Raw genomic sequence first — 20677 nt, forward strand, 5'->3', positions numbered from 1 at the left:
TGGACTATTGGAACATTTTCTCCATTTTGTTTTTATTTCTTTATAGCTACAAATCCGTAACACCTCGGTGACACTTCCGCATCAAATAAACGCACTAAAAAAACATTTTCTAACATGTCCTGTTCCAACAGAAAGGCAAATCGATCCAGTAAAATTAGAGTTTCTATGCATGGAGCCAAGGCAGCTCGCAGTTGAAAAAATGCTGCCAATTTTTTCTCCTCTTTGTTATACTTGTCAAAATAATTTGATAAAAGTTCTTCACTTAAATTTTTGGTTGGAAATCCGAGTTTGACGAATGCTTTCCTTACATAATCACTAAATGTTGCACAATTTTTATCAACATTTCTCAACCCCCCAACTTTGGTGTCTTCCCCAAACAAATCACAGACTATTTTTTGTAATAAAGCTCTTTTAAAGAAAGTTCTTCCTTGTAGTTCAGAATCCTGTTTCTTGATTCTACATGGAGATTGGACGGCCAAATTTAAAGCAGTTCTACCAAGAAAACATTTGTTTTTAATAAGGGTATCACTAAGTGGGAAACCGAATTCGGAAGAGTCTTGGTTACTTTCATGGGATACAGAAGATTTGGAAGATTTTTGATTCCGTTGATGAAGATTAGAAGATTCAGAAGAGTATTGGTTCTGTTGATGTGAATCTGAAGCTAAGGAAACATTTTGGTTCCGTTGATTCAGATCAGAAGTTTCAGAAGAGTCTTGGTTCCTTTGATGGAAATCCGAATATTCGGAAGAGTCTTGATTCCGTTGATGGAGATCCGAAAATTCAAGAAATTGTTCCTTCATTAAATGATAACAACATCCTACATAACATAAGACACGAACTGACTTTTCTTTCAAAAAAATCTTAACAATATTGGATGCTAGATCTCCACATGTATGCAATCCAGTTAAAAGAATGTTGGGGACTTTGTGCGAAAGTTTGTCATCAACATGGAGACCAGTTGCATCTGATATATTTTCAGGTAACGATGTACGAATCACATCCCATAATTCAGTAGATTTATCGATGTAAAATGTTTGTGGGAAATAATTCAAAACTCTTTTTCCAGAATCTTTATGTTTGCCTTTACCAGGTTTTTTATTCTTAGTCAATGAGCTAAAATTGACATTTGTTTTGCCCACAGCCCCTTCATCTATATTTAACATAGAAAATTTCTCAATATCCCCAGATTGGTCCAAGTTATATATTTTAGTTGAAACACCATCTGTTGACTGTAAATCTACTGGAGGTTCTCTCTGGTTTGGTTGAGATAAAACACCATCTGTTGACTGTAAATCTACTGGAGGTTCTCTCTGGTTTGGTTGAGATAAAACACCATCTGTTGACTGTAAATCTACTGGAGGTTCTCTCTGGTTTGGTTGAGATAAAACACCATCTGTTGACTGTAAATCTACTGGAGGTTCTCTCTGGTCTGGTTGAGTTGAAACGCGATCAGTTGACTTTAAATGTACTAGAGGTTCTCTCTGGTCTGGTTGAGATGAAACATCATCAGTTGACACACCTTCTATTGAAATGTGTAAATCTACTGGAGGTTCTCTCTGACCTGGTTCCATTAAATCACCACCAGTTGATGCTGGATCTTCTCTCTGGTCTGGTTCTGCATCTTCTGTCGATATAAGTACTGATGACTCCATCTTCAGCAGTGGAGAATCTCTTAGGCTTGTCACTGGAGGTTCCTTTTGGATTAGTTCATTATCTCCAGTCTCTGACAAATCATTTTGTTGATCTGGGAACCTGTTCTGTTGTCTGGTGACTTCAGATTCCCCCTGAACTGACGACACATTGCCAATTTGAGACTCCTTTTGAACAGGAGACTCTCTGTCCTGGCCCTCAACTTCAGATACCCTATGTTGCCTACCTTCTCGAGTTCCCAATTTACCCTGATCTGAAGACTGCTTCTGTTGAACTACTTGAAACTCGCCCTGAAATGACGTTTTTGAGAAAATCTTCTGGTGTTTTTGCATGAGTTTTGACCTTTTCTTGGCACCACTTGTATTTCCAGAAGAGGAATCAATTCCCACAACTAAAATATTGTGATATGAAGCCAAGTGAGTTCCCAAATAACCCTTACCGCTTCCAATATCAACAACCAAATCGGTTTTATATTTATCATGAAGTCCTGAACATATGCTGGACATAATCTCAATCTCGTGTGATTTCTTTTTGTTCATAAATTCATTTCCAGTACTCAATCTCCCCGCACTATTCATGAATTCATTTCCAGCACTCAATCTCCCCGCACTATTCATGGATTCATTCCCATCAGTGTTCGTGTTTCGATTAATTGGGAAAATATTTAACTTGTGTTCAAGCTCGTCTAAAGATGTCACTACATTTAATGCTTCTAATCTGTGGCCTTGTATGGATTGTAAGAATTCAGTGAGACTTTTATCGACTGGAATCTGAGTGTCTGAACATTTACATGGGACTTCAGTTGAATCTCTTTCGGTGGACGAAACATCCTCATGTTCTAAACAACAGGATAGTTTTTCTAAATAGTCATTCTTGGTTATATTATTTTCAACAACTCTTTCCCTGCTCTCTAAAAATTCTGTCACCTCTGGGAGCAGTTTGAGTTCTTCGTCAGTTAATGACAATAATTCCTTCTGCATTTCATCTGGTATCAAATTCCAATGTTCGTGAGTTAAAAAATTAATTGCATGAGCATTTATTAGAACTTGGTATTGTTTTATAAAAGAATGAAAATTACACAAATACGTCTTGATAATTTCTATGCTGATTTTTTCGCAAGACATTTTAGAATATTTAGAAAAAATATTTTGTTTGACACTTTGATAAGACTTTATTTCGAAAGAGAACTACACTTGCCTCACCGTTCAATTTCAATATGCCGAAGATGGGTGAATTGTTATTCAATGTCAGAATGACTATTACACACATAAGACTTGATAATTTAAATGTCGATTTTATCGCAAGGCTTTCTTGGTATGTTTCGAAAAAATATTTTTACGTAGGACGTATGTCCAAACAAATTACATACGGTTCACCTTCCATACTGGTCTGCCGAAGATTGCCGACTTATTAATAAGAGCTGCAATTTCTATGTTGAATGTTTGGTTGTGTAACTGCCATGAACAATAAACTATTTTACGTACGAACTCTGCTGTGTAATAACGTACGTATCTGGCGATAATTTGTCTTCAATTGAATTGTAGCCAGTTTTTATGGGAGCTCTGTTTGGTCTAATATTTTAAGTTCTCGATCTCTTCGTTGCCATATTGTGGCAAACTAAAATTTAGTACTAACCGCCGAAATATAAACGAAACGAATTTACTGTAAAGACAGACTTCACTAAATGGTGATTTCAGTTATAAAATTTTTTTAGGTTTAGGAAGTTTAATTGAATCTTACATGTATTTGTTATTTTGTGTTGTTAGATGTATGCAATCCTGTTTAAAGAGGCATTATATGTAAGATTTAAATAGAGCTGGTTGTAGTTTTGACAAGATGTGTGTAGGTGATCTTAAAGCGGAAATTGCAAATTTTTAAGTTATATTTTTAAAATTTATTAAAATAAAGCCTGAAAATAGATGGTATCCATAAACAGTCCTACCTTGTTAAAGAATAATCCTATTAATCCTATAATTTACTATTGCCAGCTGAGAAATTGGCAAAAATATCATTTTCCTCTTCATTTTCAAACATTTGAATATCGCTACTCCATGGTGGAGAATAGAAAACAAGGGAGGTAATTGTGTTATTATTTCCTGTGTAAATGAATGACACCTATGATCGTATAATTTTGAGTTGACAACCTATTGAGTAAAAGACATAGAAATAATTATTTTTTGACTTTCTTAGAAAATTTGCAATTTCCGCTTTAAACATAGCCTACATTATGCAAGAGCTTAATCTGCCTATTGCAGGTCTTTCTTTAGGCCTGAAATGTTATCTAAATTATTAATTAGACATTAATTAACTGATCCAGGCCATAATCAACTCTCGATGGCATCGAATTTCTCCGATATTAAATAGATTAGAATGGTTCAGCCATATTTTGATTTAATCTAAAAATGGAGGACATGACTTAGCTTCGAACAACCAGTAGGCCTACGGTGGTTGAAATTATTACGCTTCTTGTAAAACTTTCAAAGGCTAATATCTTCGCTCGCAATAGAGTAATTTGAATGAAATTTTCAAATTATTCATTTTACATTATCTATTTTCGAACTATTATAGCAAGAATGGCTAGCTCTTTATCTAAATCTTACAGTCAATCGAGTCTTATTCTCACTTCTCCATTCTCAAATCATTGAACTGGCGTGGTTTCGATTCCCTGGTTGTTAAGTGACAAGGAGTAGGGTCGCCTGCCCAACCTCATGGGTTTTTTCTGGGTCCTCTGACTGCTAAAGACCCCTACGCACAAGCGATTTAATGAAATAAAAAATTGAACAATATGTTAGTCCCGAAATGCCCTGGTTTGTATTGAGTGGACGTTAAACCCCATTTCTCTCCTCTCCTTGCCAGGCCCTCGGTCTTGCACCACAAGGGGAAACCTGACCAGAATATCCCGAGGAACTTTCTCGGCCAACATCAGGATCAAACCTGGGTGGGACAGAATCTTATTCACTGCTATCTGGTCCTTTATATAACACATGCTGGTCCTTTATATACTATTCAAAAAAAGTAGGGGATATTTGATTTTGGGGGCATAATACTAAAATATGCAAATGACTACGAAAAAAGTCACTATAGAACCTAACAGAAGAAACATTTCCAGTTACATGTGACGCCCAAACGCACCAATAGCTACCGCATGGAATGCAGGTGATGCTTGGGATCATCATGGGGGTCTAACCCAAGATTTGCACGACTCTGACTTTGAATGTTACAGTCATTGTGGCATTGAATTCCAGGGTGGAAACATCAGTTTAATTGTTTCAGTGCCAAGAAAACAAATTTTGATATGCATCGGCTTACCCAAAATGAAAGGTTACGTGCCCTTGGCATGCTACAGATCGGCACAACACAGGCGGTTGTGGCGCGGACGATGAATGTTTCTCAGTCTGTCATAAGCAGGCTATGGTCCAGATACCGTGATACACAATCTGTACAGGACAGACCACGCTCAGGTCGACCAAGGGCGACAACTCAAGCCCAGGATCGATTTATCCGTACCTTGGCCTTGAGAAATCGTGTCATCACAGCAAATCAGATCAGCGCTCGTCTTCAAACAGACACTGGTGTGAGAGTGAGTGGCCAGACGATTCGGAATCGACTGCATAGGGGTCACCTTCGCGCCCGACGTCCTCGCGTGATCCCTTGTTTGAGAGATCATCACATTCAGGCAAGACGTCGTTGGTGTAGGGATCGTCAACACTGGGATAATCGACGCTGGAGCAATGTGATGTTTTCAGATGAGTCAAGGTTCACTGTTGATTTTTTGGACAGACGTAGGAGGGTGTGGCGTCGTCGAAACGAGCGCTTCCAAGACGTTAACGTCATCAGACATGATCGATTTGGGGGTGGTTCTGTTATGGTGTGGGGAGGCATCACTGTTGCTGGAAGAACGGCTTTACATGTTGTTGCAGGGCGTGTTACAGGCCAGTACTACCGGGACATCTTGGCAGTCCATGTTGTGCCGTTTGCACGACGTCATGGCCGCCGTTTCACCTTCCAGGATGACAACGCAAGATGTCACAGGGCCAGGATCGTTACAGGTTACCTCCAACAACAGAACATCACCACATTACCTTGGCCAGCACTGAGTCCCGACCTCTCCCCCATCGAGCATGTCTGGGACATGCTTGGACAGAGGTTACGTCAACGTCAGCAACGTCCTGCCAATGTCCAAGAACTTGCTGCTGCGTTGCAACAGGAATGGGACAATCTGGACCAAAATGACCTTAGACGTCTCATTAGGAGTATGCCACGTCGGATCAATGCTTGTTTGGCAAACAGAGGAGGATTTACCCGTTACTGACTTGGTTGTGATGCTGTTGTAACTTTGCTGTTTGACCCCGGGTATCATTTTACCCTTATAATGGTCAGTCTGTGCCTTACTTAGTCTAACGATCATTTGGAATAAATCGATGAATGTGAACTTCATTTCATTTTGTCATTTGTTTCTTCGTCAGTTTCATTAGGTGACTTTAATAACACTTAAAAATCAAATATCCCCTACTTTTTTTGAATAGTATATAACACATGCTGATGAAATAAACAAATAATTCTGGGTGTCTGACCAGTTTCATTCCACGGGGGAGGGTAATAAATACAAGCAATTTTTCTGGAGCCACTCTGCATTGAATGACAGTTTTCGGGCATTATCATTAATGTTTAATCAATTTTTCAGGACCTGAAATTTAATTTCTCTTATGATTAATTGTAGTTCAGATTGGCATTGTGTGGGATTTGGGTTGTAAAACCATACAAATAAGGCTATATTGGAAACCTTTCAGGGTCTGAATTAGCAGGAAAATGTGTCTAATTTTCGTCAATTGGCTGGGGGACACCTCCTGAAACATACCAGAGAGGTGTGAATGGGAATATCTTGCCGACATTTCATTTCTGCATACTGACCCAAAATCTGGCATTCAGCGTGGCACAGAGATAGATAAGACCATGTTGCAATATTCAACATTTTGTGGGCGGTTGGGAGGGGCGAATACATAAAATGGCTGCCCAATCTAATTCAAACGCCACAATTGTTTTCATCCGGGTAATTTGCATAGGGACTGAAATAAACTTTTCTGGGAAGAGTTTCAAATTTGGCATGCCTGGCATGGTTCCGAGACCGGTTATTGTAGAGTAATGTAAATGGGTCAATTTCTAGAAATTTCTTGTGGCCTAGTACCGGCCACGTGTAAAGGTGGCTTTCTTAAAACAGTAGTGGTGAAAGGTACCCTGTTCTGCTAGTCAAGCACCAAGACATCACACATGCAGCACCCCCTAAAAAAAAACCCAGCTGCTCAGCAAACTGATTTTATGCTACAAGGTTAACGATTAAAAAGCTTGACAGTTTGGTTTTAATAACATTTATTTATTCTTTTTAATCAATAATAACAATTCTATTACAAAAAACATTTTTTTTTTATTGTACATGTATGAAAACAATCCAACTTAATACAAAATTGAAAATAAAATATTTCACATGTAATCAAACTTTACTATAATAATAATTTCTATCACTCTCATTGACAGAACAAAAAAGAGGAAACTTGTATTGTAAAATCACAAATTACAATTTGTGTATAAATTAAAACAATTGTATAATATGAGAACAAACAAGTAAAGCTACTAGTTTTAGACAAATAGTCATGGACTAAGGGTTATGGACAAATATTTATGGTTAATGGACAACTATGGATTATGGACAAGTATTTATGGTAATTATGAGTTTTGTGCTCACTAGACAGTTGTTTTCTACTTGACAATTCTTAATTTCCATAATCATAACCCGATTCTAAAACTAACTGAAAGTGGATAGATTGTCTAAAATATTTTGGCAAAGATGAGAAGAAACACAGGAAGCCTAATTTACTGTGAATACCCTCACTTAAAAAATCAACCCTTATACCCAAAGACAATATTCAAAGATAATTTATTGATTTTAATTCTTTTTTTTAAACGGAATTCAGAGGATTAGAATATTACTGAATAGTGGTCAGAAAGCTTATCAAATTGTTAGTACGGTACACATACAACAATGGTGTGAAATGGGAGCGCTTTAAGGTATGAGAAGTGATATTTTTTGCTGATGCATGCTAATAAAACTGTATATTTATTTGTTTCTCAAAAATCCACCTTTTCAAGCAGACAAGGAACAGTAAAGCTTTTATTGGAAAAAAATATGTTCGCTTTTACTTATAAATAAAACATGAGTCCATATTCTTAAAGTTGATAAATAAACATTAAAATGTTTTATATAGATAATTTTTTTTTTTTTTTTTAGGAAACTGAAGAGAAAATAAAAGACATAGAAGAGCACTGTTTCCAATTGTTGGTAAGGCATTAATTATTTATTTGGATCTGTTTCAGATTTTAATGTCATTAAAAACAGTACTAAAAACTTTTTCAGAATCGAGAAAGTATTGTTCGTGTGCCGGTTACTACATATGGACAAATATTTATGGTAATTATGAGTTGTGGACAAATATTTATGGTAATTATGAGTTGTGGACAAGTATTTATGCTAACTATGCATTATGGACAAGTATTTACGGTCATTATGAGTTTTGTGCTCACTAGACAGTTGTTTCCTACTTTTCAATTCTTAATTTCCATAATCTTGACGCGATTCTAAAACTAACTTAAAGTGGATAGATTGTTTCAAATATTTTGGCAAAGGTGAGAAGTAACACTGGATGTCTAATTTACTGTGAATACCCTCACTTAAAAAAATCAACCCTAACACCCAAGGACAACATTCAAAGATAATTTATAGATTTTGATTTTTTTAAAACAGAATTCAGAGGATTAGAATATTACTGAATAGTGGTCAGAAAGCTTATCAAATTGTTAGTACGGTACACATACAACAATGGTGTGAAATGGGAGCGCTTTAAGGTATGAGAAGTGATATTTTTTGCTGATGCATGCTAATAAAACTGTATATTTATTTGTTTCTCAAAAATCCACCTTTTCAAGCAGACAAGGAACAGTAAAGCTTTTATTGGAAAAAAATATGTTCGCTTTTACTTATAAATAAAACATGAGTCCATATTCTTAAAGTTGATAAATAAACATAAATGTTTTATATAGATAATTTTTTTTTTTTTTTTTAGGAAACTGAAGAGAAAATAAAAGACATAGAAGAGCACTGTTTCCAATTGTTGGTAAGGCATTAATTATTTATTTGGATCTGTTTCAGATTTTAATGTCATTAAAAACAGTACTAAAAACTTTTTCAGAATCGAGAAAGTATTGTTCGTGTGCCGGTTACTACATATGGACAAATATTTATGGTAATTATGAGTTGTGGACAAATATTTATGGTAATTATGAGTTGTGGACAAGTATTTATGCTAACTATGCATTATGGACAAGTATTTACGGTCATTATGAGTTTTGTGCTCACTAGACAGTTGTTTCCTACTTTTCAATTCTTAATTTCCATAATCTTGACGCGATTCTAAAACTAACTTAAAGTGGATAGATTGTTTCAAATATTTTGGCAAAGGTGAGAAGTAACACTGGATGTCTAATTTACTGTGAATACCCTCACTTAAAAAAATCAACCCTAACACCCAAGGACAACATTCAAAGATAATTTATAGATTTTGATTTTTTTAAAACAGAATTCAGAGGATTAAGATATTACTTAAATGTGGTAACAATGCGTATAAAAAGTTAGTACAGTACACGTACAACAATGGTATGAAAGGGGGTCGCTTTAAGGTTTGAGAAGTGATATTTTTTGCTGATGAATGCTAATAAAACTGTATATTAGTACGGTACACGTACAACAATGTTGTGAAACGGGGGCCGCTTTAAGGTTTGAGAAGTGATATTTTTTACCGATGCATGCTAATAAAACTGTTTATTTATTTGTTTCTCTAAAATCCACCTTTTCAAGCAGACAAGGAGCAGGTAAACTTTTATTGGAAAAAAGTATGTTTGCTTTTACTTATAAATAAAACATGAGTCCATATTCTTAAAGTTAATAAACATAAATGTTTCATATAGATAAATATTTTTTTTTTTTAGGAAACTGAAGAAAAAATAGAGTAAATAATGTTTTATTTTACTTTTTTTTTTAGGAAATCGAATGGAAATAATTATTGACTAGAAATAATGTTTTTTTTTTTAATAGAAAATTGAATAGAAGGGACAACAGATATTGAATGAATAAATAAAGTATTAAAATATTTGTATATTCAAACAATACCATCATCAATATTCATCCATTGGAACGAAAATCCTCTCTTTCATTCGGAAATAAATTGAGTCCTTAAAATAAAATGGATGACAGTTTAGATACCTAAATAGGATTTAAAAAAATGAAAAACATGTGAACATAAATTGCTAGCTGAAAAATGACATAGAAGAGCACCGTTTCCAATTGTTGGTAAGGCATTAAGTTATATATTTGGATCTGTTTCAGCGTCAGATTTTAATGTCATTAAAAACAGCGCTAAAAACTTTCTCAGAATCAAGAAAGCATTGTTCATGTGGCTGAAAAAAGTTCTCGCCTTTTGATCTGGACACTAATTTTATTAATGACCTTACACTGCAAGGAGAAGATGTTTGCTCCGTACCACCAAAAGACAAGGTACTTTATCCTTCAATAACTTTGTCTTAAGCCTAGCTTATGTCGCCCTATGATGGGATAAAACTGACGGCGACTAAGAACAACTGACAGCTTATGTTGCCCTACGATGCGATAAAACTGACGGCGACCACCGGCAACTGACAGCTTATGGCGCTACGACTGAATTTATCCACGACTGGACGCAATCACGAGCAACCAGTTGATCATAGTCGTAAGTGTGCTCATGTCGCCCGGCGTCCGCTGAAGGATCGGAGCCACAACTGATAACATGACTGACACGTGATAACCTTCAAAATGTTGTTAGCGCCCCCTGGGTACCACGTGACTAAATAATCGAGTTTTACTGGCTACATCTGCAGATCGCCAATTCAAGCCAGTGTTAGTTGCGCTCATGTCGCTTGCGACTAGGGACAACTAGTCATCTCCAGTCATAGGAGTAGAACGTGCGACTCGGATTAACTGGAGACGACCAGACAGCGACTGGTTGCTGTCCAACTTACACCAGTCATAAGAACGCTCAGGTCGCCCAGATAGTCACGACTGATCAGTCCTACTTGATCATAAACCAGTCGCTGATTTCAAGTCGCCGTCAGTTTTATTGCGTCGTAGAGAGACATAAGCTAGGCTTTAGGAGGAAAAAATTGGCTGTTCTAGGTACAGCTGATAGAAACTGTTCCTGTTGAATCAACGTTGAACAGATTTGTAGATAGTTAGATTATGAAACAAAATAAAAAGGTCCTCAGGAAAGAAGTCAGAAGATTCTAAGTCGTTACAAGTATTTTATAGAAGGTCTAAAACATGTCTATATCAAAATTGAACCAATCTATGTTTTAATGTAGAAATCAGATAACTATTAACATAGACTGGGAAATGTTGGTCGAGTTGTATGCCATTGGTCTTTTGACTAAAATGTCCCATGTTGGGATCATGGCAAGGGGCTGGAAGAACATTAGGGACTTAACTGTGACTGCCAGTGACCAAAGGGTTGGAGTGAACTTGAAAGAACCGTTGAAGAAAAGTATATATATAAAAAAACAAAATGTAGTCCATGCCGAATTGAGTGTGTTTTTTATTTTTTATTAGATAAATAAAAATACCTATGACAATGTGGTGGAAGTATTTGCTACCATAGTAGTAGGAGCTGAATACCCGACACAAGGATCAATCACATTGTCATGGCAACCAACAAGATGGAGGATCAACTAAATACTTATTGATAACGGATGATATGTATACAAAAAAAACAAAATGTATTTTATGTTGTAAAAATGCTGAATTCAAGGGATTTTTTGGGTTGTTGAGATAAATAAAAATACTTAAGACAATGTGGTGTAGGAGGAGCCAAATACCTGACACAAGAATCAAGCACATTGTCATGGCAACCAATAAAACAGAAGATCAACAAAAATATATCAATATCACTTTATATTCATTAAATGATTTAATGTGGTTGAAAGAATCTGATTTATAATGCAAACAAGAGTACTGAGCTGCATACCAAGGTATTCACTTACAGCAGTCAACCAGGGCTGTCGGTATTTTTCACAGTTGATTAGCAGCACTGCTAATCAAGAAGTCCAATTTTGCCAAATCTGATTAGCAAATTTAAAAACTGATTAGCAGTTTTTCAGTTTCAATGTAAAACACCTAAATACCAAGATATTACTTTAATTCATAACAAATATGATTAGATTCTGACTATTCTTAAGATTTTTTTAGCACTGCCACAAGTACTTGTGACAGTTTGTAAATGTGATGTAGACATTTAGTTAGGTCTTATGTCTGAAGGCAATTCTTGACAGTGACTTCTGAAGCCCCACTCATTTTAATTGTTATTTTTTTGTTACGTTAGAAATCTTCCTTAGAAAACAATCTCGTCTGCTTTTTATCGTGTATTACTATTTTTGTTCAATCGGGCGCACCTCGATTAACTAGACACACGCGATATAAACAATAATATTTTACGGGAATTTTTACTTTGATTTATCATTTTACAATACGTTAACATGTATTTATTTTTTTATATTTTATTTACAATACGTGGGGGATACACTGGAGTTATTTATTTCAAAATGAATATGATATAATTACTTGATGTCTCGCAACGTGAGTGCGACTACTTGATTCCCTATTTCTGGTTTAATAGTCCCTATTCATAGAGTTATGTCCCTGTGTTATATAGTATTGTGTCTGGGTAGCTCGATAAGAAAATGTCACACGGAGAATTCAGTTTTGTTTATAAAATTTTATTCAACATTTTATACACGTTGAAAGTGTTGAGTAAGCCTTCTAGTCTTCAAAATGTGGATTATTCTTGTGACAATATCCAAAATGACTGGCACATTAATGATTCGCAGTAACTGCGATTCAAAAACGTCAGATTTTAATTTTTGGTTAGCAACGGACGAAATATGTATCGCAAATTGCGCTGCGATACTGGTTGTCGGCAGCCCTGCAGTCAACCCATCTTCAATAGAAGGCTTGATCTCGCTTTAACTACGTACATCTTATCAAGGCCTTCACATAATACCCTGCATATTGCGGCAGTAATTTCGATTGGGTACAAGCCCAACTTGTGAGCCTATCAGATTCCTCGATCGTCTCGAATACCAAGTTTCGCACTTTCAAGCTAAAATGTCTACCTCTGATAATCGAGTTGCAAAGTTCAAGGTTCATTCAATGTCAAGGTTTCCGTTGAGGTCGCGATGTCACAACCTCTGATTGGACACTACTGCTCACGTGTCTGTAGATAACATAGCTATAGTTCGGGAATTGTGAAGTCAACAAGCAAGGGCCAGATGACTCGCAGTCGTTGCTTCAGGAACATGCAGTCAACCAGACAAGGACGAGAAATGATGGATATAAGAACTGACGGATATAACAAACACAACGTGAAGTACCATTACTGTAGATGACATTGTAACATAAGGACATCATTAAAGATATATTCTATATTCAACAAGCACCTGGTTTATTATTTTTATCCTCTCAGTTCTACAATATCAACTACATGTACAAAAATATCAAGGTTTTGTCTCGTTTGTCTTTTTATGGCAAATATTCGAATTCTGGACATAAATCAATTGCACATCCCCCCATTGATATTATAAAATTGAAAATATCTTGCTCTGCATCTAATGGATAGCTCTCGTTTTATACAAAGGAAAGTAAATATGTCATTAAAAACTCTATTTAAAATACAAAATGCATTTCAATCTTTCAAGTATTAAATTATGGAAACCTTTAATAATAGCAGATTTTCCAAACATCACAAATTAAAGAGGTCCTCTGGAAAGAAGTCAGAAGATTCTAAGTCATTACAAGTATTTTATAGGATGTCTAAAAGATGTCTATATCAAAATTGAACCAATCTACGTTTTAATGTAGAAATCAGATAACTATTAATATAGACAGGGAAATGTTGGTCGAGTTGTATGCCATTGGCCTTTTGACTAAAATGTCACACGTTGGGATCATGGCAATGGGGTGGAAGAACATTAGGGACTTAACTGTGACTGCCAGGGACCAAAGGGTTGGAGTGAACTTGAAAGAACCCTTGAAGAAAAGTATATATATAAAAAAACAAAATGTAGTCCACGCTGAATTGAGTGTGTTTACCTAAAACAATGGGGTTGCTACCTTTGTAGTAGGAGCCGGATAACCGACACAAGGATCAATCACATTGTCATGGCAACCAACAACATGGAGGATCAACTAAATACTTATTGATAACGGATGATATGTATACAAAAAAAACAAAATGTATTTTATGTTGTAAAAATGCTGAATTCCAGGGATTTTTTTTTTTGTTGAGATAAATAAAAATACCCAAGACAATGTGGTGTAGTAGGAGCCAAATACCTGACAAGAATCAAGCACATTGTCATGGCAACCAATAAAACAGCATCAACTAATATTTATCAATATCCCTTTATATTCATTAAATGTGATTTATTGTGGTTGAAGGGATCCGATTTATAATGTAAACAGGAGTACTGAGCTGCATACCAAGTTATTCACTTACAGCAGGCAACCAGACAAGGACGAAAAATGACGGTACAAGAACTGACGGCCATAATACAGACACCGTGAAGTACCATTACTGTAGACGACATTGTAACACAAGGACATCATTAGAGATATATTCAACAAGAATGTAAAATAGTTGTATGTCCCTACTCTATGTTTAAGCTAGCTCGATATCTGTCAGACCATTGACCAGGTAATCCTGTTTGATGAATTAATATATAAGTTACAATAGAGCTTTGTGTACAGTGATCTCTAATGATCTCTGTCAGTTCTCGCCTTTTGATCTGGACCTTAACTTTTTAATAGCTACACGATGTCTTTCAGGCATCATGATGTTGCAAACTGATCAGATACCTATATATGGTCAAAGATACGACAGACTTGACAGTACCGAGCTGCATACCTAGGTATTTACGTGTAGCAGACAACCAGACTAAATACAAGAGCTGATGGATAAGAGGACTAATTGATATATCATACACAACGTGAAGGATTGTTATTACGGTGGTGGACTTTGTAACTTGAGAAGACCTATTAAAAGATATATTCTATATTCTAAAAGAAACTGGCTTATCTTTCTTTACCCTCTACAGTACTATATAGAGGTGTAACTGGTGCCGTGACCAGGATAGAATATATCAAACTCAAGAAGACAGACAACGGAACTCAAGAAGACGGACAACGGAATATAAAGTAAGGTAAAGCAATTTGAATTACTAAACAAAATGGCAGAGGCAATTTTGAACAAATTAAATGGAAACGTAGGTCCAGCTTGATATATCGGTCAGGCCATTGTCCAGTGTAATCTTGTTCATGTTTTGATATGTATATATTATCCTTTTTATTTTAATTATTGCATTATTATTATTTTGATATATTATCCTTTTTCCTTTTAATCATTGTATTATTGTTAGTATATGTTTTATTCTTATGGTACAAATATTTTATAATATATAGGTGTGTTATTGTCTTATGCTAACACTACATGTATATTATAAACACATTCCGTAAATAGCTTCAGTCCAAAACACGATTGTAAATTTAATTTTAATCCATAAACTAGTTGTTAAGGTATTCAGATTAGTAATTATTGTAATTATTAATTAGCTTTCAGTCCAAACAAGGAACAAGACTGTTACATTGAATTGTCATGTGATATGAATCTCACTAACCAGGTGGTTGTAATTTTGGATATGACACTGTTAACTATATTAGAAGTAAATTATAATGACGAACGTATGTATACTATTACCAACTTGACAAAATTCTATTAGCTTAATGATACAACTATGTAACTTTGCCATTTCTACATAAATCGTATCATTAAATTCAGTGGGTTACAACCTATATGTCTTCTATATAGACATAAAAAGTTGTAAGCGAGTTGTTGTTAATTTACGTGTCATTTAATTATTTTATTATAGGGAATGAAATTATGGTTCCTATGGTTGACTTTTGGACTGACAAGAGGTTTTCTTACTCATGACAACTTACTGTTTAGACCAGTGAACCGGATAACGACGAGTAGATCTTCATGGCTTATAACAATTAATCAACGATATGACCCCTTTCGATAGATTTATTGAAACTCTATCCTTTGACATGGGACTTGCGCTAATAGAAATAGATGATATCACATCTCAGTACACCTCTAATGAGATGCGCGACTTCCGAATAACTTCAACTAAACTTAGGACTGAAATTATGACTTTAAGAGACAATCACGTTGACTTAATGACGGCAGTGGCCGATTTCAAAACATTACAGACCTCGAAAATGTGAAGATCGCTTATTCCCATACTAGGTAAAGCCTTGAATTTTTGGTTTGGCAGTCTCCGAGAGTGAATAGAAAACTATCAGAAATAATGTAAAAGGCTTAGCGATAAATCAAGAGGCCATTGCGCATGTCGCAAGGGAAAGCCTTTCCCTCTTAAAGGGACAATAACACTCTTGCTGGCTTGAAAGCTCCAGAAATTAAATAATATCTCTATCTAAGTACTAGATGTTTAAGTGTCCTACCTGTTGTGTAAATTATCCATTACATCCTTTTTTACTTGTCCAGAGGGTTCGAAAATATTTTTAAATCGAAGTTTCATTTGAAAAGGTTTACGTTAGACGTTTCAAACCATTATGTTGAATTTTTCAAAATTTTTAAATAAGGTGTGTTAAGATGAAATTTGTATCATCAATTAATTGAAATATTGTAAAATAGTACATTTTGTTGACCAGAATAAAGATTGGGGCATATTATTCAGTTACAACAAGAGTGGTATTGAGCCTTTAAATGTTTCGAGAGTCCAAATTTTAGCCGATAGACAAGCTATAAACAAACTAAATGACAAACTTGGTAGTCTGGATCAAAAAGTAATGAATATTGTCCGAGAATTCAGAAGACATGTGCTGCAACTGGAAAAGTTTCTGCACTTGTATCTTCGTTTGAATTTAGTTATAGACGACTGTTACAGGGTGAGAGAGTTCAAGTTAGAGAATATGTTGACCGATTGCTGACTGCTGTGTCGCCAACATCAATATGATTATAGTGAAATAATCTATCAATGACAGCTGATTCATTGTGTAGTTTTTTATTTAATATATTAATATCAATAATATATGTATACGCATACTTTAATTAACTTTATACCACATCTAAGTTTAGTATAAATTAGCTGAGGTTGTTGAGACAAATCAGTGGAGCTTGGAAGCTCACCAGAGAAGTGTCTCTCTATTTTCTAATATTGTAATACTGTTGCTAGAATAAATTAATGTCCAATACAGATAGTGTTCTAATTGAAATTATGTTATAAACATAAATTGGTGACCGTGTCCAGCGAACAACCGTGGTTGTACGGAAATAAGCAGAAAGCGGTGACAGTTGAAAATGGAGACAAATGTTTTTATTATGAACTTACACGAGAAGGACAAGATGTTACGGATACAGAAGGAAAATGGCCATGAAAGAAAGAAAAAATCAAATGAACTGTAAATCGCTCAAATGTAGAATAGCAGTTTTAGTATTATGTTATATGAAATAAAAATAATGATGAGGAGAGCCGAGTTATATCTAGAAGAGTTACTCACTTGGTCACCTGTCACCTACATGTAGTGCGATAACGCCGATCAATCTAAGGCGACTACTTGTTGAAATACAAGATATGTTGCCACCAAGTTTACATTTACCTGAGGACCCAAAGACTGACTTGTGGTCATTCTACTAATTACTGACCCGCATCACAGTTCTAGACGAACACCGTATTCTAGTGATCATATCGGTACCTATATTAGATTCCGACGGAAGATTAGAAATTTACTGTGCGCATAATTTGCCAGTGCCTATGACTTCCAAGAAAATTCCTTCTGATTCGAAAGCCCTATACGAGCTTGAGACCGACATTTTGGCCGTCAGCGTTCAAAGGACAAAAAACGTTTTATTAACTCGAGAAGAAGTCGATAAATGTAGCAATCTTTTAGTAGGACTTTGTCGCATACTAAGTCCGATATATCAAATAAATTTGAGTAAGCTATGCGTGGTTGCCTTATTTATGCAGAACAAAAGCAAATTGATAAATATTGCTGGGTCCTAATCAAGCCGAATTGCGTTTTACCAATGGCTGAATATGTCTCCGATGGATTTTGCCTAGTTACTACCCAGAACGAAATTAGATTTAGCGTCATATGTCAAAATTCCAAATTTATGCATTCCTCGCTGTTTCCCCACCTATAGGTGCGGTACAATTGAACCCTTCATGCTCTGCTTCTACTGATTACTTAAGTAGGGGTAAGTGGGGCAGCATGGACATAGGGGTACCGTGGACCACCCTACCTTTGGGGGGAAGATAACTCTTGATATATTCTTAACCATTCCTGGTATCCAGGAAATGATGTAATAAGGCTGCCATATTGTCTACAGCACATGGTTACAACAAGAACACTTGCAGTAAGTAAAAGTTTATTTTAAAGTCCTAATTTTTTTTCCGCGTTAATTTTTTGAGCAGTTGATAGCTCACATTGTTATCAAAGTAGCAGTCTAGTGATCCGCAAGTGCAATCTTATATGATTTTTGATTTTTTCTGTAAAATAGAGGAGTTTCTAGGCTCATCCATATTTGACCTAACCTCAATGTCAATCAGATTTTAGATATGGGGCACAATGGACCAGGGGCCGTGGGGCAGATTGGCACGGTGGTCCACAGTGCCCCATAGTGTAGAAAATGTAACTTATATGTCATGATTTTATTATTTTACAGACAAAATGGTTAGAAAATATAAAAAGAAGACTAACCAACCAAGAACTGCAGCAGTCAATATGAAGGAAGCAGTGAAACTAGTTTTGAATGGCGCATCGTTGAGAAAAACCGCTGAAGATTGGGGGATCGCTAGAACCACCTTAAGACGCTACGTAAAGGATGCCGAGAAATCTGGAGTTGAAAATACAATTTTTCTTAAAAGTAATTCAACTCGTCAAGTTTTTACAGACCTCCAAGAAGAGCTCTTGGAATCTTATATCAAGACCGCAGCAAAACACCACCATGGGCTGACGCGAAAGCATGGCAGCATGCTAAACAAACTAACAGAATGGGATTTGCATCAATTAGCTGGAATAGACTGGATCAATGGTTTTATGCAGCGACACCCAACACTGTTATGTCGAAAACCAGAAGCTACAAGTCTGAGTAGAAGCACCAGTTTCAACAGAAAGAATGTTGGCGAATTCTATGACAACTTAGAGAAAATATTTACTACTTACAAATTCTCTGCAGAGGATGTGTACAATATGGATGAAACTGGTCTAACAACAGTTCATAAACCCCCTAAAGTTATTGCTGATCGGAAAACGAAACAAGTAGGGCAAGTCACATCTGCAGAGCGTGGAATTCTTACAACCATGATAGGTGTTGTTAATGCTCTCGGAAACTACTTACCTTCAATGCTCATATTCCCCAGAGTTAATTTCAAGTCCCATATGCTAAATGGATCACCAACCGGTACAATTGGAGCTGCTAACCCATCTGGATGGACTAGCCGAGAAATATTTGTCCAATGGCTGAATCATTTCATTGAACATACACGAGCAAGTAAAGATCGTCCCGTTCTGCTCATCTTTGACAACCATGATAGCCATATTACGATAGAGGCGATTGATTTGGCCAAGAATAATGGTGTTGTGTTGTTAACTTTCCCACCTCACTGCAGCCATAAACTGCAACCTCTTGATGTTTCAGTTTATTCACCTTTAAAAAGGTATTTCAATGAAGCGTGTAATGCCTGGCAACTCAGTCATCCTGGACAAACTATTACGATCTATAACATGTCTGAGCTATTAAATTCTGCATTTCCAAAAGCCTTTACACCTAGTAATATTATGTCTGGATTTCGCAGACCGGGTGTATGGCCATTCAACAAGGATGCCTTTAAAGACGATGAGTTTTTAGGCGCTTTTGTGACTGACAGACCAAACCCTGATATAACGTTAGATGATGAAACTACCACAGGGGAGTCCAGTGATGATCATGTAAATCTACCATCAACAAGTACCGATAAGTCAAATGAAATCAGAGCTGCTTTGACGCCAGAACAAATACGTCCTTTTGTGAAAGCTGGACCTCGACGAAAAGTCACTAGGAAAAGGAAGACAACCAGTATTTTAACAGATACTCCTGTAAAAGAACAGTTGGAGAAAGAAGAAAGAGAAAGACAATTAAAGAGGGCTAAAACAACAAAGCGTAACATCGCAAATGACAACGATTCTAGTAGCGAAGATGATCTTGAGCTAGAATTAGATGACAATAGTGACACAGACCCACCAAGTGAACCAGAATTACCACCTGATATAACTGCCACTGACTTACAAGTTGGTTATTATGTATTAGTTAAGTTCTGCATGAAGAAAACTAAGAAATATTTTGCAGGAGTTATTACCAGTTTGAATGCAGATGAGGCAGTTGTTACATTTTATAAAAATGTAACAGTTTTGTGAACCCTAGCATTGAAAATATAGCAACAGTGGATGTTGATGATATTGTAATGATTCTTCCACTACCCACTTCTACTGGTGGAACAGAAAGAACCTGCAAGAAGATCATGTTCGATGTTGATTTATCGTCATACTTTTGAAGTTGACTATGTGAAGCCATGTTAGAGACTAGTCATTGTTCTACCAACCAAGTTTATTTTTTTTGCATGTGTTTGAAATAAATAGTTATAGTTCATTTTACATGTTGTTATATCTGGTCCAATGTGCCCCATAGGGCGGTCCAAAGTACCCCGTAGTTGGGGTACATTGGACCACTTTGGATCAATCTGGTTACATTAAATATTTCAACAAGTGCACCAAAATAAATATCCCGCAATCATTCCGAAGTGAAGCCGATATATTGGTCTACATCCCAAAGGAATGATG

At 36.0% G+C, this 20677-nt stretch overlaps 2 protein-coding genes across 2 annotated transcripts; one reads left to right on the forward strand and one right to left on the reverse strand.

Annotated features, from left to right (window-relative positions):
• On the reverse strand, window positions 1–3272 carry LOC126817093 (probable methyltransferase-like protein 25). Its single transcript, XM_056100324.1, has one exon. The coding sequence runs from the start codon at window positions 2772–2774 to the stop codon at window positions 33–35; it is 2742 nt and encodes a 913-aa protein (XP_055956299.1). The 5' UTR covers window positions 2775–3272; the 3' UTR covers window positions 1–32.
• Window positions 3273–18995: 15723 nt separating this feature from the next.
• On the forward strand, window positions 18996–20677 carry LOC130012422 (uncharacterized). The gene has a single exon (XM_056100325.1). The coding sequence runs from the start codon at window positions 19052–19054 to the stop codon at window positions 20252–20254; it is 1203 nt and encodes a 400-aa protein (XP_055956300.1). The 5' UTR covers window positions 18996–19051; the 3' UTR covers window positions 20255–20677.

The sequence above is a fragment of the Patella vulgata genome, chromosome 4, assembly GCF_932274485.2.
Source record: "Patella vulgata chromosome 4, xgPatVulg1.2, whole genome shotgun sequence".
Classification (NCBI taxonomy): Eukaryota; Metazoa; Mollusca; class Gastropoda; family Patellidae; genus Patella; species Patella vulgata.